The sequence below is a fragment of the Anas acuta genome, chromosome Z (assembly GCF_963932015.1).
Source record: "Anas acuta chromosome Z, bAnaAcu1.1, whole genome shotgun sequence".
Classification (NCBI taxonomy): Eukaryota; Metazoa; Chordata; class Aves; order Anseriformes; family Anatidae; genus Anas; species Anas acuta.
This window is the reverse complement of record NC_089017.1, coordinates 26648263-26670128: the sequence shown is the minus strand read 5'-3', so window position 1 is coordinate 26670128 and position 21866 is coordinate 26648263. Positions and strand designations below refer to the sequence as shown.

Sequence of the window (21866 nt, the reverse complement as noted above, 5' to 3'; positions counted from 1 at the left end):
TGAAGCATTCTTTTGTAAAGCAAGTTTAATGTTAACGGTGACATGCAAGACATCAGATAACTACTCTTCAGTGATCTTAGGTTACAGACTATGAAGAATATAGTTTTACAATCTGTTATGTATCATGATTAAAACAGAAGTAGACTTGCAATAATTAGGGATTTACCTGTATGTGGTATGTTTCTTTTATTTATGTTTGTACTGTTTCACTGAATTTTGGAGCTAGTTATAACCTCCTTGATCATACATTTATGTTAGGTTTTAGTTCTGATGTTTTTGAATGAGCTAGATGCTTGAAATTCCTACTGGTAAATCTGTATTGGAGTGTATTTAGAGTAAACTAGGTCTTATAAGAAGAATTTCATAAAGCATATGCAGTCTTAATTGAAAAACTGCACTTTAAGAATAGTATTTTTTTTTGCTGCCTCGTGGTGCACTGTCCTGATTGAAAAACAAATAAATAAAAATAAATAAATAATTTAGAAAAATGGCTTTTAGGATCTTGAACTCACTATAGGAGCTTTACAGAGCAGGACACTTGTGTAGAGCTGAAAACACAGTACGAAAAATACTGCCAGTGAAATTACATATAATCAGTGCATTTATATCTGCGTTACTCCATTGTAAAGCAGGCTACTTGCGCTCTGTTCAGTGCACTGATGTATCTTACATGACTTGTAGGCAAGGAACTGAGTTGATCCACTGAGACCTTTAGTCACTCAATCTTTTGTAATACCTATAAACAGTTTTCTGACCTAGTTTATGAACATCTGCTTATGCACCAGTAATTTATCATCTTACAGGCTATGCTAACCAGTCTTTTAGTACAGCTGAAGATCTGTGCAGCTGGGCTGCGTTGCATGGTCCTCATAGCATTACTAGTATGATGAACATACACACACACACACACTATACATGTGTACCCGTGTAAACATTTATATACGTATATGTATATATATATTTATATCTACTTCACTGGATACCTTATTTAGATTACATATGATCAGTATGTGTAGGCAAATGATAAAAGTTGTTTTACAGCTAATAGTTGTTTTTCTAGTTCTGGGATGAAGTAGTTCTAACCTAGTAAGAAAGCAAGAAAAAATTATAAGTCTGTACTAACAAGTATTTTATTTTATTTTATTTTATTTTATTTTATTTTATTTTATTTTATTTTATTTTATTTTATTTTATTTTATTTATTTTATTTTATTTTATAACAAAATTATACACTATACACTTATATATATAGCATTTATAACAAAGTTATACAATCCTTTTATTAACCACTTATTATTTTATTTATTTATTATTTTATTAACCACTTAACCAGCTCAATAAATTATGTTTCTGTCAACTCATGCCATCTCTTAAAGAATGTTTGGAAGTAGAAAGTCGTCTTAAACCCCTTAATGCCCCAAAAGTCCTGCTTAAAATTTAATTCCTGAACAAGCAGGGCTGTATGTATTCTAATGTATGTAGGTTCAAAGGAATTGTTGTCAATGTGTATGTTCCTATGGACTGTAAGATTTGACTAGATTCATGCACACACTTGATGCAAGTAACAGCTCTCTACCTCAGCAGTGCAACTAAGAAAATCAAAGAGGTACAAAACTATGTATTTACCACTGGGACAGGACAGGACAGGACTGTAAACAGAGTGGTTAAAGTGGAGAAGGTATTAACTGCCTTGTCACTAAGTTCAAGTTCAGTTACTATTTTTGAGACAGGTCTGATGAATCTAAACATCCCCTTCAGACACCCAAGGTGTTCCTCAATCTCATCTGTTGCGTACTAGTATTTGGCCAAGGGCTTGGTCGCTAAACTAAGCCTTATCACCTTATAGAGTAAGAGAAATGGAGAAGGAAGGTTTTTTGGCTTTGGTAATTGCAATAGAAAGATTGAATGACTTCTGTTTTTTTCTCACCCATATCCCCATAAACTTCAATAACTGAAGTATATTTTGATTTTTGTACATTTTTCTTGCAGTTATTTTCAACTGCCTTGAGCCAAAGATGATTTTACAGTAAGTGGATAACATTAAAGCATTTCACCTATGTAGACATGTTATACAAAAGACTAGGATCTTTGGTCACCTTCACAGAGCATAGTAGAAGATTGCAAAAGAGTGCAATCTTCTGATTTGCATCAATGCAATCTGATTTGCATCAGTGCAATCTTTCTGACTTTCTAACAAAAGGGTTTGATGGAAGTCCAGTTTGGGTATTGGCATCACAGCAGTTCAGCTCTAGATAAGAAAGATGATATTTAGATGTAAGTCACGTCATTTGTTTTCATGGATAATTTTATTAATTTATCTTCTGATTGAAAAGGATTTAAGAATTTGTTTATAAGGGTACCTTAGAATGATAGAATCATAGAATATCCTGAGTTGGAAGGGACCCATAAGGATCATCGAGTCCATATTGAGCATGAACACCGAAACACATTAAGTATATAGAGTTTCATGATTTCTTTTCTTTTGGAGTCATAGGTGATTTTGCGTTCACAGTCAGTAGTCAGCAATCTGTCTTTTGTTTAAATGGTCAAGTATGAATTTTGTTCTGTTTAGATAAGTAAAAAGTGAGTGGAAACTTCACCTGATAGTTGTAACACCTCAATTTTTTTCTTCCTAGGTTTGGTATTGATAATGTGAGAGTTATAGTGAAGACTGAAACAGTAGTAAAGGTCACCTCTCTAGTAATAGCCCAGATGCTTTCAGGCACTAACTGAAACTACTGCCTATAGGATCTCGTTACTGTCCCTTTCCTTTAGAGAGAAGCTCCTCTGGAAAAGAGGTCAACTTGCCTGGCATTTTAAGATCCACTGTTTCTACATTGCACATTGAAAAGGAGTGTCAGCTCTCAGTTACCAAATAATTCATATGCAGTCTGCAGACATTAAAATTTGAAAAAGAAGCAGTAGAGAGCTTTGAAGCAGAATTTCCTTTCATTAAATTAGTGAATATGACAAGGTTATATAATGTTCCAGGGGGATGAAGTGGTGCACGTCACTAACCTTTTAGATTCAAGAGGCTTTATATTTTTCATTCGTTGCTGGAAGAAGGCTTAGTACTGGATTAGCTAGCAAATTCCTCTTTTTTAACTCAGGTAGATTAATCCACAGCCAGATTCCACATATAACATATAAGATAAATATAACCTATTCATAAATGTTTGTCATTATTTTGTTTTATATGAAGCATTTGAACATGTGGTGTTTAACTTAAAGGCATACGTGCACTTATGCTAAATTTGCAGTTTTTGTTGTTTGTACTTCATATATGCATTGGAAAGAGAAAAAAGAGAGAGAGCTCTTACCCTTCTAATACATTTACCATATCATGGGTAATTAATGTTATGCCTTCATCTTTCAGTGCTCAACTTAATCAAACATTAAAAACAAGCCTTTTAACTAGCATAAACAAGGGTGTTTCTGTGAGAACTACTGAACATGCACTGGTAAAAATAAGGGAAGATGCAGACAGAAATTTGTAAAATATTCTATTTTCTGTAGTGATATATAGAAGGGTTAGAGCTTGTAAGAAAGGTATCAGTTATATGGCACTGGTGCTTAAAACTGTGTATGCCTCTCAGGGCTTGAAGGTGAGAGGAAACAGGGTTGGGCTTTGGGATCCTTCACATTTGCAGAGGACGCTGGCCCAGATGATCCATCAGCCCTGGCTTCCCTTCATGCTTGGTGTGATAGGCAATAGTTGCTGCTGAGTTTTGGAGTTCTACAGTAAGTCTCCCAGTAACTTTTCATGAAACCAAGCAATAATTTTAATGGAAAAAGAAGAACAAAATATTCTTCAGCTTAGTCCTACCTAGAGAATGAGCATATTGGTCTGCAGTATTAATTATTTTTTTTTTTTGGTCACATTTTTCATGTATTGTTTTAGTATTTGTGAAAGTCTTATTTCACCCCAGTTATTGAAACCTTTAGATGAGTTGGGGGGGGTGGGGGTGGGGAGGGAGAATGTGCAGTGAAGGGGGAAGAGATGATGTAAGTTGGCAGATAAATGTGTGCTCCTTTCTGTGTTGGTTTGCATTCCTGCCATGTCCCTAGGGCTCAGATAATGTCTGTATCTAGAAAAGCGTGCATAATCCACAATGAAATGAACTGGTACCAGGGTCTGCACAGCCTAGAGGTACAAATTAGGAATGTTCTATTTTAACATCAGACCTGTTGGAAAATGTAACCTACCTATCCCAGTTGTAAGACCTCACTTGCAAGTGTGCCATCTGATTCTTTATTTCAGGCAAGAATAGATCCTATGGCCAGCCTAGTAAACTGGTGCTGTGCATTGCAGAAAAGTTGAAAACGTGAAGACAGGATTGACTTACCATTTTCCTTGAGAGATTACCAAGTCAAATATATATATTTTTTTCTGATCTGCTTACTAAATTTGTAGGGTGGGTATGTTCTGGCTAAATGAAGGCTGGGGAACTAGAGGTAACTGGTAAATTAAAAACAAAACAAAAACAACAGAAAACAAAAAACAAAAAAACAAAAAACAAAAACACACACAAAAACAGTCATTTTTTAACATAATTGTTTCTGAGTGTTTTTGTTTCTAGAAGAATACACATAGCAAAAGCAAGGTGGGTGATAAGCATTTTAGTTGTATTGTAAAGCTTTTATTAATGTTGTTTTAAAGGAGGAGTTTTTAAGTTGTGGAGCCTGTAAATTGGAACTGCTTAGTTTCTTTCACCCAGGAAGAAAACTCAGAAGTATGTGTTTGTTTATAACTACAGGTAGTTTTTGTAAACCGAATGGATCAAGGTCTTCAGCTGGAATTAGCTGGCATATCTGGATTGCATTTAATAGTTCAAGGATCAAAAACTGGGAATTTCCATTCACAGGGTAATAAACATATTCAGCTGCTCTAGGTATGATGACATTTGAAGATTGCGTTGTTACAATTCTTCATTTTGAAGGATGTGAGGATGATGCAGTTTTAGGCTGTTTACTGTGAGAAACAGAAGAAATTCAGCAGATTGTGACTGACAGCCTTGAGCCTTTAGGAACATACCAGTTGGTAACTTTGGGATTTCTTGATGCAGATTTCATGAATGCAAATTCTCATTTGTCCTTATAGAAATAAAAAGCTAATTAATTTTCTTACATAGCCAATTTGCAGGTACATTGTATGTGCAGGTTAGAATTAAGGCAAAATAATTGCTTATAACAGCGATCAGTCTAACTAATGTCACAAATTATGATTAATGAGTAAATTAGCAGTGAATGCTGTAAATGAGTATGCTCTGAAAAAAATTTTAAAGACATAAATGAGTGCAAAAAGCTCTTCTGTTAAATATTGTGCATATATTTTATAGCTTTTTAGAATATTAGCTCATAGAGGAATTGTGAAAAGAACAACAGCTCAAATAATTTGCAATGTATCTATATGGTATTAGGTTGAGATTATATGCAACATTTCCCTATCTATTTATGTTTATCATAGTTATATTTTGTTTATTAGGAAAGGAGCCTTCATCATTATTGAATTTAAACCAGTCTGTGGCCTGTTTATTACAATATTTAGCGGTTTGGGTTTTTTTATTTCTACCTAAGAATCAGTCACATATCCAAGTGAAACCTGACCAGTATCAAAGAGGGACTCTATAACAAGTGACAATGATTTTTATGATGATGTCTGTAAACTACCCCAGAGTGCACCTGGCACACTGTATTGTTCGTTCTGGGATCAGGAGCATTTCTGAGTGTCAGATGAAAAGTTTCCTTGGGAACAGTTGTGACTGTAGCATCTTCCAGATTTTATTGCTACAAAACAAGTCTTTACAAATAAAAGGCTACTGTAATGTTTCAGGACTCCTGAAACACCGGTTTATGATAATTTACGAGTAAATAGGGGAGTCTGAAAAAAAGCATCTAAGCATCTTTTTTTTTTTTTCCCATATGTTTTTGTTATTTCATTCACACATACTATGAAAGCTGAAAAAGGACATGAAATTAAAATCCTTGAATACTTCTATTCAGCATATGAAACTATTTCATATTTCACAAATATGATAAAGTTTAATAGTGAATTGAATTGCAGTATGCTAGGAACTTCCACACACCCCAAACAGAGGGTTCAGAAACAGACCTGTGTTAAAGTCTGCATTCCCCATGTATCTTGTCAACAGTAGCTCCACATGCTGAGCTTGCTATGCTGGTGCTGCAGACCTCCCTTTGCTTTTACAAAGTGAAGTCTTATTTTCATATTCATCTGTTAGAGGAATTATCTCCATAAAAGATCCTACTCCAGAATAACTCTCAGTTGCTATGGAAAGAACGGGGTTGCATTTAAAAAACATGTTGTCAGACAGTTTATTTGAATGCTGAGGAAAAATGTAACGTCCTTAAAGAACAGCACAGGGTATAGAGGAGTATAATTAGAACAATTAGACAATTCCATAACCTTTAGAAATATGAATTAGTTCATTCCATTCACTTCTTCAGGATTGTACTTAAACTTATGAAAATAAAATGTTACAAAAGAATCAAGAGATATCTTATGCTCATGGAAAGTTATGGAAAAGTTCTAATCCAAATCAGTTATGTTAGTGTCATGTGAGAAATGCATTTTCTGGGGCCTTGATATAGAAAAAAAAAAAAAAGGCAGATTCTTCCTGGGTAGCAGTAAACTCTATTTCAGTTCTGTTTGTCTCCTTGGGGGACAGCTTGACTTTTTGTGAAGCAGCAGCTGAACTGCTATGGCTTTAAATTCCATAAAACAAACATATTAGATCGGTATATTTAAGGTGATCTAGCAATAAATTCAATTTTACTTCATGTTTTAGGCTGTAATTTGCAGCAGTTCAATAGTTGTTACAGGAGCTTCTGAGTGGCCCCAGCAAAAAGTGGATAACAAGCAGTAGGGGGTAGGAACTCTAAGGCCTTATGCTTATGCTTACTCTGCATACTTCCCAATTACAGAAGTGTTCTGCTGTACAGCTTTTCCTTGTCAAAATATCAGCGTTCAGTTTCTATACAAAGATCTGGGAGGGCAGTAATAGCTGAACAAGCTGAAATAAACCAAAGCTGCATTGTTTATGTTTAATACTGCTGCAGTTTTGATGACATTCACAAGAAAGTTTGGAGTAAGAGCAGAAATATGAGTATCTGATTTTAACTGAATCTTACTTTTTTTTTTTCCCTTTAATTTTGCTACTGTTATTTGAATTGCAGCTTTATTGAAAAATGACAAGAGTTTTAATACTGCTGAGAGGCTGTCATATGATAGTTGGTAATCTATTGGATCTGATTTTTTTTGGCAGATTTAGTTGCACTGGAAGATTCCCATATACATGTAGATAGCTGAGCTTAATGAAGTGTGCTGGATAGAGTGTCTTTTGTACTCTACATCTATGTTGTTAAGGGAGATTGAAAATAGTTGTCAATTCTCAATCAAAATTGCCCTTATGTTAATAAGCACAACTGTGTGTGCAGTGTAATTGTATTTGCTATTACAGTCACTAGCAGCTTATGTCAGATTCAATGTCAAGAAACTGACAACATTAATTGTGGAGCTAATTTGTGTCAAATGTTAATTAACAACCTTTATAAAGATAAAGCAACAAATACTACTTTTGTTTTTTTGGTTCTGTCTGGCCATGATTTCACATCCTCATTCACTGATGATAGGCAGTTTATATGTAACAACATGAACGTATTGATTGAATAATGAAAAGATGTATCTCGTGTGCTCATTGTTTGTCCTTCTCCATGGATGGCTGGCTACTATCACCCTAGTCTTAGCTCATCTGGACCATAAATGAGTTTATCCTCATAACACCTATTAAACATCCAGACAGTATTATCCTTCTGAAGTATGTAACTTTAGTCTTTACAAGATCAGCTTAAAACTTTGCCTGTCTTGAAAAAAATCTACAAGGAGGGAGTTATGTCTACAAGTAGAAAATTACATCATTATGTAATAACCCTGCTTGTCTTTTCCCTCTCCTGCTAGAATCAGAGAATGGTTTGGGTTGGAAGGTAAATAAAGACCATCTAGTTCCAAACACCCTGCCATGGACAGGACATCTTCCACTACACCAGATTGCTCAAAGCCGCATCTAACCTGTCCTTAAACACTTCCAGGGATGGGACATCCACAGCTTTTCTGGGCAACCTGTTTCTCACCAGCCTCACAGTGAATAATTTCTTCTTTATATCCACTCTAAACTTTTTTTTTTTTTTTTTTAAGTTTAAGGCCATTACTTTTGTCCTGTCACTACACTCCCTGACACAGAGTCCCTCCAAAGCTTTCCTGTAGATCCCTTTGGTTCCTGCAAGCTTGTTATAAGATCTTTCCAGAGCCCTCTCTTTTCTGGGCTGAACAAGCCCAACTCCCTCAGCCTGTCTTTGTAGGAGAGGTGATCCAACCCTCTGGTCATCTTTGTGGCCCTCCTCTGGACTTGTTCTAATAGGTCCGCGTCCTTCTTGTGCTGGGGTCCCCAGAGTTGAACACACTAAACACACAGTAGGAACTTGATTCATAGAAAGTTTTATTAGATTACAGGTCCACCAAAATTCACATAGGACTGGAAACACATTGTTATTCTTCAAGTACCAAACAAAGCCAAGTTAGCTCTTCAGCCTTATTTCTGCAGCTTCACTACCTTTTTACTGCTCTGCAGAAGATAGTAAGTCATTTTCAAAAGGAGACATAGCAGTTTTAGTCCTTTTTTTTTAGTCAGAAAATTAGCTTTATCTCTCTCACCAGTTAGGTTTTATAGAAAACATACATTTTCAAGTATACTGCCATGTAACACTAGATAAACAAGTGTTGCAGTTTTCAGAGTTTTGGAGGTGGAGCTTTTTTCATTATTGTTTGTTTGTTTATTTATTTTGCTTTATTTCCAGTTTATCAGCAATGTCTTACAGTATAAATTAGTGCAAGCTCTGTCATTTGCCTGAATTGCACTAATGGAGAACATGTCTCTGAATGCCTAATAAGAAGGAAAGAGATTCTCCTTTATCTGTCTTCTTTTTAAAATTAGTATTATCATGAAACAATATATTGCATATGAGTAAAAGCATGCCAACCATGGATATTGGCAATTAGGCAAAGTCCCTGGTGACTGGCAAAAAGGATAGATCACTCTCATTTTTAAAAAGGGGAGAAAGGAAGCATGGGGAACTACAGACTGATGAGCCTCACCTCTGTTCCTGGCAAGATCATGGAACAAATCCTTTTGAAGGAAGCGTTAAGGTACATACAAGACAAGGAGGTGATCTGGGACAGCAAGCATGGCTTCACCAAGCATAAATTGTGCCTGACCAATCTGGTGGCCTTCTGTGACAGAGTGACTGCATCAGTCAACAAGGGAAGACTGACTGATACCATCTACTTGGACTTCTGTAAGGCCTTTGACAGGATCCCATTTGATATCCTAATCTCTAAATTGGAAAGATATGGATTTGAATGGTGAAACATCCAGTGGTTAAGGAATTGACACCATGGCTGCACGTAGGGAGTGGTGGTCAATGGTTCTATGTCCAGGTGGAGAGCGGTGATGAGTGGTATCACTCAGGGGTCTGTCTTGGGACAAGTGCTTTTTAGTATCTTCATCAATGACATAGACAATCGGATTGAGTGCACCCTCAGCAAGTTTGCACAGGACATCAAGCTGGGTGGAGTAGTTGATAGCAAAGAAGGAGGAGATGCCATTCAAAGGGATGTGGACAGGCTGGAGAAGTGGGCCCATGTGAACTGCATGAGGTTCAACAAGGCTGAAGTGCAAGGTGTTGCACCTGTGTTGGGGCAATCCCAGACAGGCGTACAGACTGGGAGAGGAACTCATTGAGAGCAGCCCTGTGGAGAGAGACTTGGGGATTCTGGTGAACAAAAAGCTTGACATGAGCCAGCAGTGCGAATTTGCAGCCCAGAAGGCCAACTGCATCCTGGCCTGCCACAACAAGGGGGTGGCCAGCAGGTCAAGAGAGGTGGTTCTTCTCTTCTACTCTGCCCTTGTGGGGTCCCACTTGGAGTACTACGTCCAGGCCTGGGGGCCCCAGCACAAAAAGGATGTGGAGCTGTTAGAATGGGTCCAGAGAATGGCCACGAAGATGATCATAGGGCTGGAGCACCTATGAAGAAAGTCTGAGAGAGCAGGCAATGTTCAGCTTAAAGAAGAGAAGGCTCTGGGGAAACCTCATTTTGGCATTAAAGAGGGCTTATAAAAGGGATGGAGGACTCTTTACTCAGATAATGATAGGACAAGGGGGAATGTTCTTAAAGCAAAAGAGGATAGATTTAGACTAGACATTAAGAGAAAATTTTTCACTGTAACAGTAGTGAGGCACTGGAAGAGATTGCCCAGAGAGGTTGTGGAATCTCCATCCCTGGAAGTGTTCAAGGTCAGGCTGGATGGGGCCTTGATCTGATGACCTCATCTGGTGGTTGGCATCCCAGTCTATGACAGGGGTTTTGGAGTTAGATGATCTTAAAAATTCCTTCCAAGCCAAGCCATTCTATGATTCTATGATATCATGGTGATTGGCATAGACATAAAACCTAGTAGTAGAATATGTTTGCTTGTTGTTTTCCAGAGCTGGTTTAACGTAGTTTGTCACACTTTTTGTTTATTGTTTTTCATTGCTTTTATTTTCTTTGTTGTTAAACTATCTGAAGTTCTCCTGAACCCAGGATAGTTAAGCCAAATGTTTCAGGAATAGTTTTTAAACTGAATTGTTTTTCTCCTTAACCTTAGTAATAGATGGCAAAACTGGCAAATTTTCCAAAATGGACAATATCTCTAAGGAAGTAAGTTATTTTATTTATGTTGAGTTTTTGAATTTGCCAGTCTCTGAATGAATCATATATTTAGAATTAAACATATGAATTAAATTAATCATATATTTGGAATTAAAGAGTCTGTGAGCTGATTAACTTACACACGCTGTGTTTTTCTTTCATTGGTTTGATGTTAAACAATGAATTTGCAAAATGTTAAAAAGAATAAAAAGAGAATGACAGTGTATCCGTTTTTTCTTGATGACACACATTCACAATTTGTGCCAGAGAATATTTGATTCAGTCATGTCTCTGCATATCAGAAAGCTGAGTTAATACATGTGTAGAAAAAAATTCAAGACTAGGAGTTTGGGTGAAACCCAGATGCTCTTCATCAGAATATATTTCCGTCTTTTCTGTGGTCCAAGAATAAAATGCATTATTCTTGAGTTGGGAAAGGATTTTTAGTTTCTTTGCTCTACCTTTGTGTTTCATTCACTGTGGATTTGGAGATTTTTTATCTCCACAGCAGCACCAATGGCACACTGTTTTGCTGTGCTCACACTTGCTATAGCGCTTTTTTCAGGTTTGTTCTAAGTGAATACGTAGTGTTCAGTAGGCAAAATTAGCACACCAGGTAGTTTATGGAGGTTTGAGCATTCTGGAAAGTTGAAAACACAGCAATAACAATTTTGTCTTACCTCTTCATTTAAGAAGAAAGGGTGTGGATTCTCAAATTACAACATTTTTACTATATTTTATTTTATTTTATTTTATTTTATTTTATTTTATTTTATTTTATTTTATTTTATTTTATTTTATTTATTTTTTAGTGGTACCTTAGGCATCAAGTAATTGTGAAGGTTGTGCATTGCCCCCTCCCTGGAGGTGTTCAAGACCAGATGGGAGGAAGACCTGGACATCTATAATATTTAATGTATAAATAAATATATCTATATACAATACAATAAATATATCTGTATATCTAATACATCTATAATATTTAATGTAGCAACATAAAATATTGCATATTGAGTTTGATTTTTAGTAATGGCTACAACATATTTTCTTGGCATTCAAAATAATTTCAAGATTTCCACCAGTGTTAAATACATATACACTTATAGCCTGCTGGGGTTTTGACATTTAAATAAACATGCTGACAAGAATTGTTGCCTTGTGGAACGGGCAGTTCAGCAGAATAACAGTTAGACAGACATAAGAACTGAAGAACAGCAACTCAGAAACAAAAACTAGTACAGTACAGGTAGGTACATAGCTGCCAGTTCTAAGAGAGGTCAGTGAAAACAACCAGAGAGGCTGAGAACAGACAGTGACTGTTGAAAGTTGAAGAGGACAGCAGAAATTAATTGCAGCAGTTGGTGTACAGCAACTACATATAACAGCTTACAGCTGAAGACAGACCACAAAGCCAATACCCATGGCTTTTTGTTATTTGTTTGTTTTATAATTTAATAACTCTAAATACTCATTTCATATCATTCAAATCAGCATCTTCAAGCATACTGGATTGCTAAAAACTGCTCAGCTCAGAAAAAGAATGATGTACACAAACTCTTCAACATCTCTGAACTATGGTTAGAAATCTCAGTTTTTACATTGATTTTTCAGAAGTCATGTCTCATGTCAGTGTAAGTTTGAAAATTCTATTTCACCAGAAGTCCCATAAATTAAGTTTAATTATGTTTTTACAGAAAATGAAAGTAAAAGAATAATTAATAAAAACGTCCTTTCCTACTTTTGAAATTTCTCCAGTTCTCTGTCCTCTTCTATTCCTGCAATAGTGGTATTTTGTGTATAAATTTATTTATTTATTTTGACAGAGTGGAGTAATGTGGGAATGAACAGGAATTATATTTGAAACTGTGCCCATGCATATATCTCTCTTCTTTTATAATCCTTTCTGCTTAATACATAGGCATTTACCTCCCCACTGCAAACTTACAGATGGTTTCATAGAATTTCTCCTAAATGTAACTGATTTTAATGGCCTAAAGGTGGAGATCCTGTTTTCATGACATCCTGCGATCATAACATCAAGTCATGAATCATGATCTTATCTGAGTTGATTGATGAGCTCATTTTACAGGAGAAGACAAATTGGATTTTTTATTTATACTGGTGATAAAATATAATGTGTGATCTTGCTATTTTGATGATATCAGATTTTCCATTTTAATATAAATTTACTAGTAAAATCTGTAAGTACTTTCCTGACCTTTTAGTTATTTCTTAGTGCTTTTTCTTGCAGGTGAATGCTATTATCTAAGAAATAAAATATTTTACACCTTTCATTCTGAAGTCTTGGCATAACTTATTTTTCATGGGTCCTGCTTAGATTAATGCTTTTGTTTGTTTGTGTATTTGTTTTAGCACCACCAAAGTTTACAAGAACACCTGTCGACCAGACAGGGGTTTCTGGAGGAGTCGCCTCATTCATCTGTCAAGCCACAGGAGACCCAAGACCTAAAATTGTCTGGAACAAAAAGGGAAAGAAAGTCAGCAATCAGAGATTTGAGGTATTAGGTCCATTGTTCTGTTCCTCTGAAAAACATAAATTCCAGTCTCACTTCTAATCCCAACATATGTGCTCTATTATCAGTGATTAAACAAAATAGCTATGACCATTGGGAATAATATAGAGGGAGCAGTTTTGTGCAGGTTTCATTTTGTGAACTGGTTATAAATAGCACTGTTAAAGGGATAACTGCTGCTGTTGCATTCTAAACCAGCATGATCCAACTGGGGAGCCTTGGCATGCTTCAGTTCACCCTGCAAATTTTTCTGTAAAGGAGATGGGGAAAATTATTTGAGCAGTGATTATTGTCCCCAGAGAGTAAGCCACCTCTGTCTGTGGCAGTGTGCACCAAGCAGGCCTAGCCTACTATGGCTTCTGCTGCCACAATTGCTTACCACTGTTGCAGAGAGAGATGAAAGGGGCATTATATTTCCTGCTGCTGCAGAGGAAATATAAAAGTTGTTTGTTTTTGATTCTTTTCTTAACAATATCCTTGGGAAAAGCTATAGAGAAAGCTGTTTCCTCTCTTTCCACAACCTTCAATTAAAGGAAACGGTGAAGATAATCTGTTCAAAGGATACAGGTTCTTTGGGGAAATAAAACAACTAATAATATTCCCTCTTTTAGTGGCAGGAAGAATTGATATCAAATATTGTATGACCTTTAACATGAAGAACAAATTCAGAAAATGGGAGAAGGCATGTATAATGGATACCAAACTGGGGCTGATAATGTATAATTTTCCTAGTGCCTCTTCACTGTTTTCACTGTTAACAGGTCTCTACTTTTGCATCAGGAAAACAACTGTTTGGCAAATGACTAATTGGTGTATAAAACAGTGACACATTTTTTGAGTGATCTAAAATATATGTATAAAATGTTGAATGAATGTTGAATGATGAGTGTTCATTGTTAGTAGTTTTGGGGAATATTGCTTTCTCTTGGTTTCAGTATAGACTTGTGCCAGTAGAAAAGAATTGCATTCCTTGCATAGACTATTTTCTTTTTTCCTTTTTTTTTTTTTTTGTTCAAAATGAATTTAAAGATATTTGAAGTACTTGCAGTATGCAAAAGCTATCAATCCCTTTATTGACTTATATAGTTATTTGCTTGTTTATTTACTGCAATATGAAAAAAATAATTTAAATCAAACGTAAAAGTGACCTCATAGTGCCAGGAACCATTTTTTCCTTACAGAATATTTGCAGAGCTGTAATTGGATAGAGGGGTTAACATAGAAATGTTATCATAAAATCTACGTAATTTATCCCATTCTGGTCACAAAATGTTCATTCAAGTTGACTCTTAAACAGTGAAAGATTGGGCATGTACATGTTTACTGAGATGGCTGAGTTTTATTTTTCAATATGTTGTGTTTTACTTGATTCATGTATTGTTTTCTGTGTGTCTATATACCTGGTTTTGGGGAGAATAGGCAAAAATACATCTGTTTTATTTCCATTAAAATGTTGGAATGCAACCACAATAAATAAATAAATAAATAAATAAATAATTCCTTTAGTGAAATACAGAACAAGCTGTATAGTCAGGTAAGATGGAATGTATTTCAAAGAAATAGAAAATACATGCCAAGTATTTTATTTATCTTTATTTATTATATTTTTTTTTATTATAACCCCTGAAAAGAATGCTTTTAAAATATCCAAATAAAATACATGGAACATCAACATTATAAGCACTTTTATTTCCCATTAAAAATCAGAGCATTAATTCACATTGTAGAATCTCAGAATAACAACAGAGTAACGGCAGAAATGAGATTCAAAAAATACATAAGGCATCTCTGGGAAACAAGAAAAATCTGAGATGGTCAACTATAGCAATAGGAGAACAATTTTTTGGGCCTCTTTTCCCTTTTTTTTCTGGTATGTTTATTTTTATTTATGTATTTATTAGATTAATATTTTGTGTATTTCTCTGAGTTTGATTGCTTAGTAGTAGAGAACATGAAAAGGTTTTACCTGACCACTTGTCTGTATAGAAGCCTAATGGATAGAGTTGTAAGAGATTTCAAGTGGCTATCTAATCCATCTTCTTTCCCAGAGATACTGAGGGTTAATTTTTTTTTTTATTATTATTAATTATTTATTACTTGTTGTTATTATGACTGTTAGTTTTTAAATGAACTTGATAGCCTTGTACTGAGTATTGTGAATCTTGACATTTTTTCTCATGTCTAATCTGAACTTTTTGCTGGAACTTAATGTACAAAGTAATTGTTTTATCTAGTAACATGAGAACAAATTGTTTATTCCCTTCCTCTTGACAGTGAACAGGTTTTTATTTGAAGAATGTTATCATAGAATAATGTTCTTGCTCACTGGATAATTCTTAAAACTGATAATTGATCAAACAGTTGGTGAGTGTGACACACCAGTCCTAAAATTAAAGGCTAAAACAACCCTTTGTAGGACTTTGCTTTAATTTTTCATTTATATTGCTTATATATATTCATTCAAATGCTATGAGTGAATATGATATGGGAGGATTCTTTCTCTCCTCTTGCTTCAAATAAATTCTATTATACAGATTAGAAAAATAAACTTTAAGTTACTGAGATGCCTTGCTAAGAGGAAGTTAAAGACAGATAGAATAGGGGAAAAAAAGTTTTTTTTAAATATTAATATTATACCATTCTGTGTGTGTGGCAAGAGGGTGGTTCTGTTTCGCTTTTATATTTTTTTAATGTTTTGTTTTTTATGTTTCATTTTGTTATAATCTACTTCAGGTAGTGTGGGAGTGTGAGGAATTAACTATCTGTGGAGAATACATCACAGGAAAACTAAATTTATTTTATGATGTGTATTTTGGAGACACCAGACTTGAGACTTAAACTTGGCAATATTTTCCCAACCCAAACTGCTGCAATTGCTTTTGCTGGTCATCCAGCTAGAATTATTCAGCACTCGTATTTAAAGAAGAATGATTATTAATTTTAAGTCTAATGACTGGGACTATTTGGATCCCATACCGTCATTTTTATATGCAAGTAATCTGTCTGTATGCTTTTTAGGACTGTGAAATTTTCCTTTCATTCATAAACATCAATTTATCAAAAATTCTAGTTACTATTTTCTTGGACTACAAAACTGATTTTTCCTAAGAAAAAAAAAAAGATTAATATTTCCATTTAGACTTCTTCCACTCATAAGAACTGAGCATTTTCTATAATGAATATGGAAAAATAATGGGGTAATCATGATAAATTAATCATAATTCCCAACTCTGTACTTTTTTCATACTTTCAAAAAGACTAGAAATCTAAGAGATTATTTGATTATATTGTACCGACTCAAACATATATGCCAATAGGCATATAAATTGTTTTGTTTTGGTTTGTTTTTTTTTTATGTGCATATCAAATGTGATTACAGCCATAAATTAATTATTTTGTAAAAATAATAAAAAAAAAGACTAGTAAGTCATATATTAGTCATATCAAGATTAGTAAGTCTTGATAAGTACCACTGACCTGAGTACTAACTTATTTTACTGACAAAGAAATTAAAGGGAAAAAAATAATAAATAGATTACTATTATTATTTAATTATAGGGAAGCCTTTTCCAACATCTGGAGTGTTGCAGCACTCACCAATATCTGATGTGATCGTGACTGCAAAACATGAAGGAAATAATTTCATACTTTGCATGTAAAGATGAATATTTCTTGTATAAATATTACAGTTTCAAAACTAAACCTGAATATTTAGCCTTGTTATTTAGTCTTTTAACTGCTACATGTGTTCTATTTTTGGAGCACTTTTTGGATAAATTTACTCACATTCTGTGGGCTGAATATATAGCTAAACTGCTCAGAAATTGCCAAGCTTTTTCCACTTGTGAGCTCGAAGTGTACTTTGTGAGCAGGTTGGAGCAGTACAAATTAATGTAACTGGCATAAAAATATAAAGGCCAGAAGATAAGATAATGGAGGGAGACTGGTGATCAACTTTGGGATAAAAGAGCATTAAGTTACAGAATACATCTGGATTTTTTTTGTTCATTTGTTTGTTTGTTTTTGTTCTGTCCTCTCTTGGAGTAGCTATTGAATGTTTACTGAAGAGCAGTGCACAGCATTGCCCATATTCACACCTTTGTTGAATTTGTACATGTATTTGAAAAATGAACCTGGCTCTCATGTCACAAATACTGACAGGTCATGCACAGATTAATGGAGGGATAGGCATTTGTAACAACATCTGTGACAGCTGTTGTTTCCTTCTATAGGTAATAGAATTTGATGATGGATCTGGATCAGTTCTCAGAATACAACCACTGCGCACACCACGAGATGAAGCTATTTATGAGTGTGTGGCTTCTAACAGTGTTGGTGAAATAAGTGTGTCCACAAGACTCACTGTTTTACGTGGTAAGTTCTTTTTCAACATAGCTAACTTATTCTTAGATCATTGTAAAAGGGAGGTTTCACTCCAAGAAAATTAATTGAAGTTGTTTTCATATGGGTGTTATTATAATTCTAATGCTGTTAAATAATAACTATTTCACGTAACACTTGAGTACCTTATGTACTCAATTTTTGACCATAGACTGGTAATGTGGGTATGACAGAGTGGACTGAAGAAAAAAAGTAAAACAGGAATGTCTTGTGCATAACTGGTTACATACATTAATTACTGAGTGAAAAACAATGTTTTATGAATGCATCTGATCTACATTTTAGTGGTGCTCTGGGTAGCTTAGCTTTGTATGATCAGCATTTATACTGAAATTTGTCCAATTAACAGTGACCTTGAAAAATTACGTGAACAGTATTTAGATGAGATTAATTAAACAGCTATAAAGTTTTTCCCCCAAGCTATCACATATAAAACCAAAAGAAAAAAAAAAAAAAAAAAGGAGGGGGTAGGAGAGGGGGAGGACTTTTTCAATTTCAAATATACATGTTACCTGAACTATTTTTTCAGGTAGAACTACCTTTCTATTTTGGCAATAATTTTTTTGAATATAGGAAAGGAAAATTCAATTTTTTCATTGTCCTGCACGGGTGAGGATATATATGTTCTGCCAAGACTGTTGTCTAGTAGTACTTCTTATCATTTTGTAAGTACTTCGTATAGTAGTAAGTGCTAGTAGTCAAATGACCTGAATGCTTCATTCTGTCTGCTGGAGATAAACGGAAACTGGATTTGTAGACGCTTTATGAAATATCACTCTTCAGTTTGGAGGGGTGCTTTTACAGCTGAAGATTATTGTTTTGCATTGTGATATCACATTGCATTATTTGTTTTGCAGAAATAACTGCTAAGGGCCTGTTTACATGAACTGATGATGTCTGCTTGACAGAATTTAGAGAACTTTTTTGAACGGTTTAAACACATTTTCTTTTTGTTCCTTCTGTCCCAACAAACTTATGGAGACAAGAAGACTTCTTCTCTCATATTTTTTTTTTCTGGAGTTTGGATTTATATATATATATATTTCTATATATATTTCTCTCTATATATATATTTCTATATAATATATATATATTTCTATACTTCTATTAACTATTTCTGTCATTGTGGATAATCCTGGTGTTACTTTTGGAGTCAAAGAACAACAATACATACTTCCTAGAGGTAGTCTGTTGTAAACAAATCTTTTTAATATTTAAAGTTGTTCTCTCTAATGCCAAGATTGTTTGTTCTGTTATCTTTTAAAAAACTATTATTGGCATAGACAATGAAAATGGGAAGACTGATAATTAGGTTCAGCATCATGGATTTGTTCCTAACTTTCTGAGATGCATTTTTCCCTTCATTGTTTTGAATAAAGAAAACATTGTTTATGTGCAGCTTCCATTCAGTTGAAAATGAACATAAAACTATATTTTCATACTGCATTAGAAGTTCAGTAAATTAAAAAGAGATGCAAAAAGAGAGAAGGAATAATTAATAATAATAATAATAAAACAATTAGGAAACCCAGATGGAAGAAGTTTTCTTTGCCTTCAGAATTTCATTAAATGTATTTACAAAACTCTCTGGTCTTGAAATGTGCAAGCAAGTATTTTTTTTATTATTATCCTAAATAAAGAAAAATTCTCATGTTGAGGTTTGTAGAAAAGAAGTAACAGCATTCATCTCTATTGAGGGCTGTAAAGGTTGGAAAAGGCAGATTGTCAACACCATCTGACTGTAGAATGAGATCTGTTTCTTTGCTACACCTGTTGATTATTTAATTGTAAGGCATATGTGGTCTTTGCTACTTATTTCTTTCTCAGATATCTCATTGCTACTTACAATACTAGCATTAGATTCTGTATGAACAAGTTCATTATTATATGCATATGCAAATACCAGATGAACAAAAACTAAATGCTATTATTTGTGAGGATAAATATTTAAGTCAATTTATATTTAAATTAATTACAGGTTGATTGTCTAATTAAAATGTATGAAATCTGGAAGAATATGTGTTGTTTCCAGCCACGATACTTATGGCTTTTGCAACAGATGTAATATATTTTGGCCTCAGGAATAGGTTTAGGTATTTAATATGAAACTGAGAATATGCAAGAGCTCATGAACATACTGAGACTGTAGATTCAGAAAAAGGAATAACATCAGAGAAAAGTAAGAACCATACAGAGTAGCATCACATTGTAAGGAAAATTTGTCAGGGTTAAAATTCTGAGGTGCTTTAAATACAGTGACTCTGTTGATTTCCATGACAAATGATTATTCAGTCCTACATACACTAGCCTAGAAGGTAAGTAATTTTGTTATAACCTACTTTGCAATCTTTCACAAATCTTTATGTTGTACAGTCTTCAAAACTAGCCTTGTGGAAGAAACTCCAACTGATTATGTCTTTATGCGAGAGAGTATTTGCTCTGTTCATAGCTGCTGTAGGAATAAACACACAATAAAGGTGTGAAAAGGATTTAACTGATATAATCCAATGCCAAACAGATTGGAATGAGTTGCATCTGTGGTCCACTTACACTTTACTTATTTACACATTAACTTAAATGTTTTTCAAATCTTTCCATAAAGGTGCTATCACAGACCCAACTTGGCATTTGTGCTCAGTCTTGCACAAAAGGAAATCTTGGAGAGGAAGTTAACTCACAGTTAACCCACAAGCACTGCTATCCTAATATGTGAGGTTGATGAAATTAGGATATTTCTAGGAGTTAAAATATCCACCTATATGCATTTTTGTTTTGTTTCATTTTAATTTAATCCATTTTAACTGGGTAGCCTATAAAACATTTTACCATCACAGAACAGAAATATTTTTGCCAATAAATATGTAATTCAGAGCCAAACTTGACATTTTTCTCTCTTTGGAAGTATATTGTAACAGCAGTTCCATTCACTACAACTATAATCTAGTTTCATTAGGTTCGTGCATAGCAGAGCCAAAGGGTTAGGACTTTTTCTGTTACCAGAATAAATAAGAACACATTCTAACACAAGAAAAACTTTTACTTGCTAGGATGAATATAGTGACTGCCTGGACTAAGAGCCTTAGATAAATTTAAACTATTTTGTTTGCTTGTTTGTTTTGTTTTGTTTTTCTTTATATAAGGCAACTGCTTTCCAGGACACCTTCACTTACATGAAAATGCTCATTCTCACAGAAAGTAAGGCTTTTAAGGATAAGCCTCCTTCCAGGTCTATATATTCCTTTTGGAGGCCTTTGGTTTCAAAATTCATGTTGAGAACCATATGACTGGAACAATATTTTGATGAATTCATTCAACATTATCAATGTTCAATTGGCTATGGAAAACAATAAAGTGGTAGTACCTTCCCATACTCTGCAGACGTTACAGATAGAATGGCTTTCCTTTTGTTTGTCTGACCTTTTTCTTTTTAAAGTCATGTAATAGTGTTTTTTGGACTTGCAAATGGTGGATAACAGACATTTTTAATGGCTATAGACATTCTGGCAAGTATCACATGCAAAAATATAAATTCTAAAGGAAGGGTACCTCCCTGTCCAGCTGTAGTCAAGAAATCAGCAACACTTTCATTACGTTAATTTTAAGAAATACTGTTTTGTGTTTGCTTGTTTGTTTGTTTTGTTTTGATTTTTAAAGTGAATTCTTATTATCATTCCTAGCTGAAATTCTGCCATGACATGTGGACCCCAATCATTTTAATTTCAGCTGCCTTCTCAGATAGTAGATGTTTGCAACACAGAGTAGTGCAGGTTTTAAGCAGTGGTGGAGAAGGCACAGTAGAGCTGAATACCTAGGTATTTGCTTTGCTTTTTGCTTGCTATCTGAAAAGTAAAGAGAGAGACTACATAGTATATTAAAAAAAAAAAAAAAAAAGTAGGTTGTTTTCTGAGCCCACTATTTTCTCTATTATTGTTGATTGTATTGTGATAATAGTAAAATTACTAACGTAGAGAGATTTTGTGAAGCAGGCACTGTATAAGGAAGGAAGAATTAAAGTAAATGGGAAGTGCCTAGGGCAAATATTCCTCTCTTACGCACTTTAGAAAGTGATTGATTTAATGTCAACCAGTCATTGCTGCAAAAAATAAAAAGTGAAATATTTACTGAACTGTAAGTGTTTCCCTGTCTATTCATACACAAAGAGA

At 34.4% G+C, this 21866-nt stretch overlaps 1 protein-coding gene across 15 annotated transcripts in view; it reads left to right on the top strand.

Moving 5' to 3' along the window:
* PTPRD (protein tyrosine phosphatase receptor type D) overlaps positions 1–21866 on the top strand; it is a 398659-nt gene that overhangs the window by 146940 nt on the left and 229853 nt on the right. For 14 of the 15 annotated variants that reach the window (XM_068665911.1, XM_068665908.1, XM_068665910.1 and 11 more), the window contains exons 3-4: positions 13142–13287; positions 17535–17676. In XM_068665911.1, coding sequence (XP_068522012.1) covers positions 13142–13287; positions 17535–17676 — 288 coding nt within the window. The remainder of the gene's footprint in view (positions 1–13141; positions 13288–17534; positions 17677–21866) is intronic. The other variant, XM_068665902.1, reaches the window with a different exon arrangement.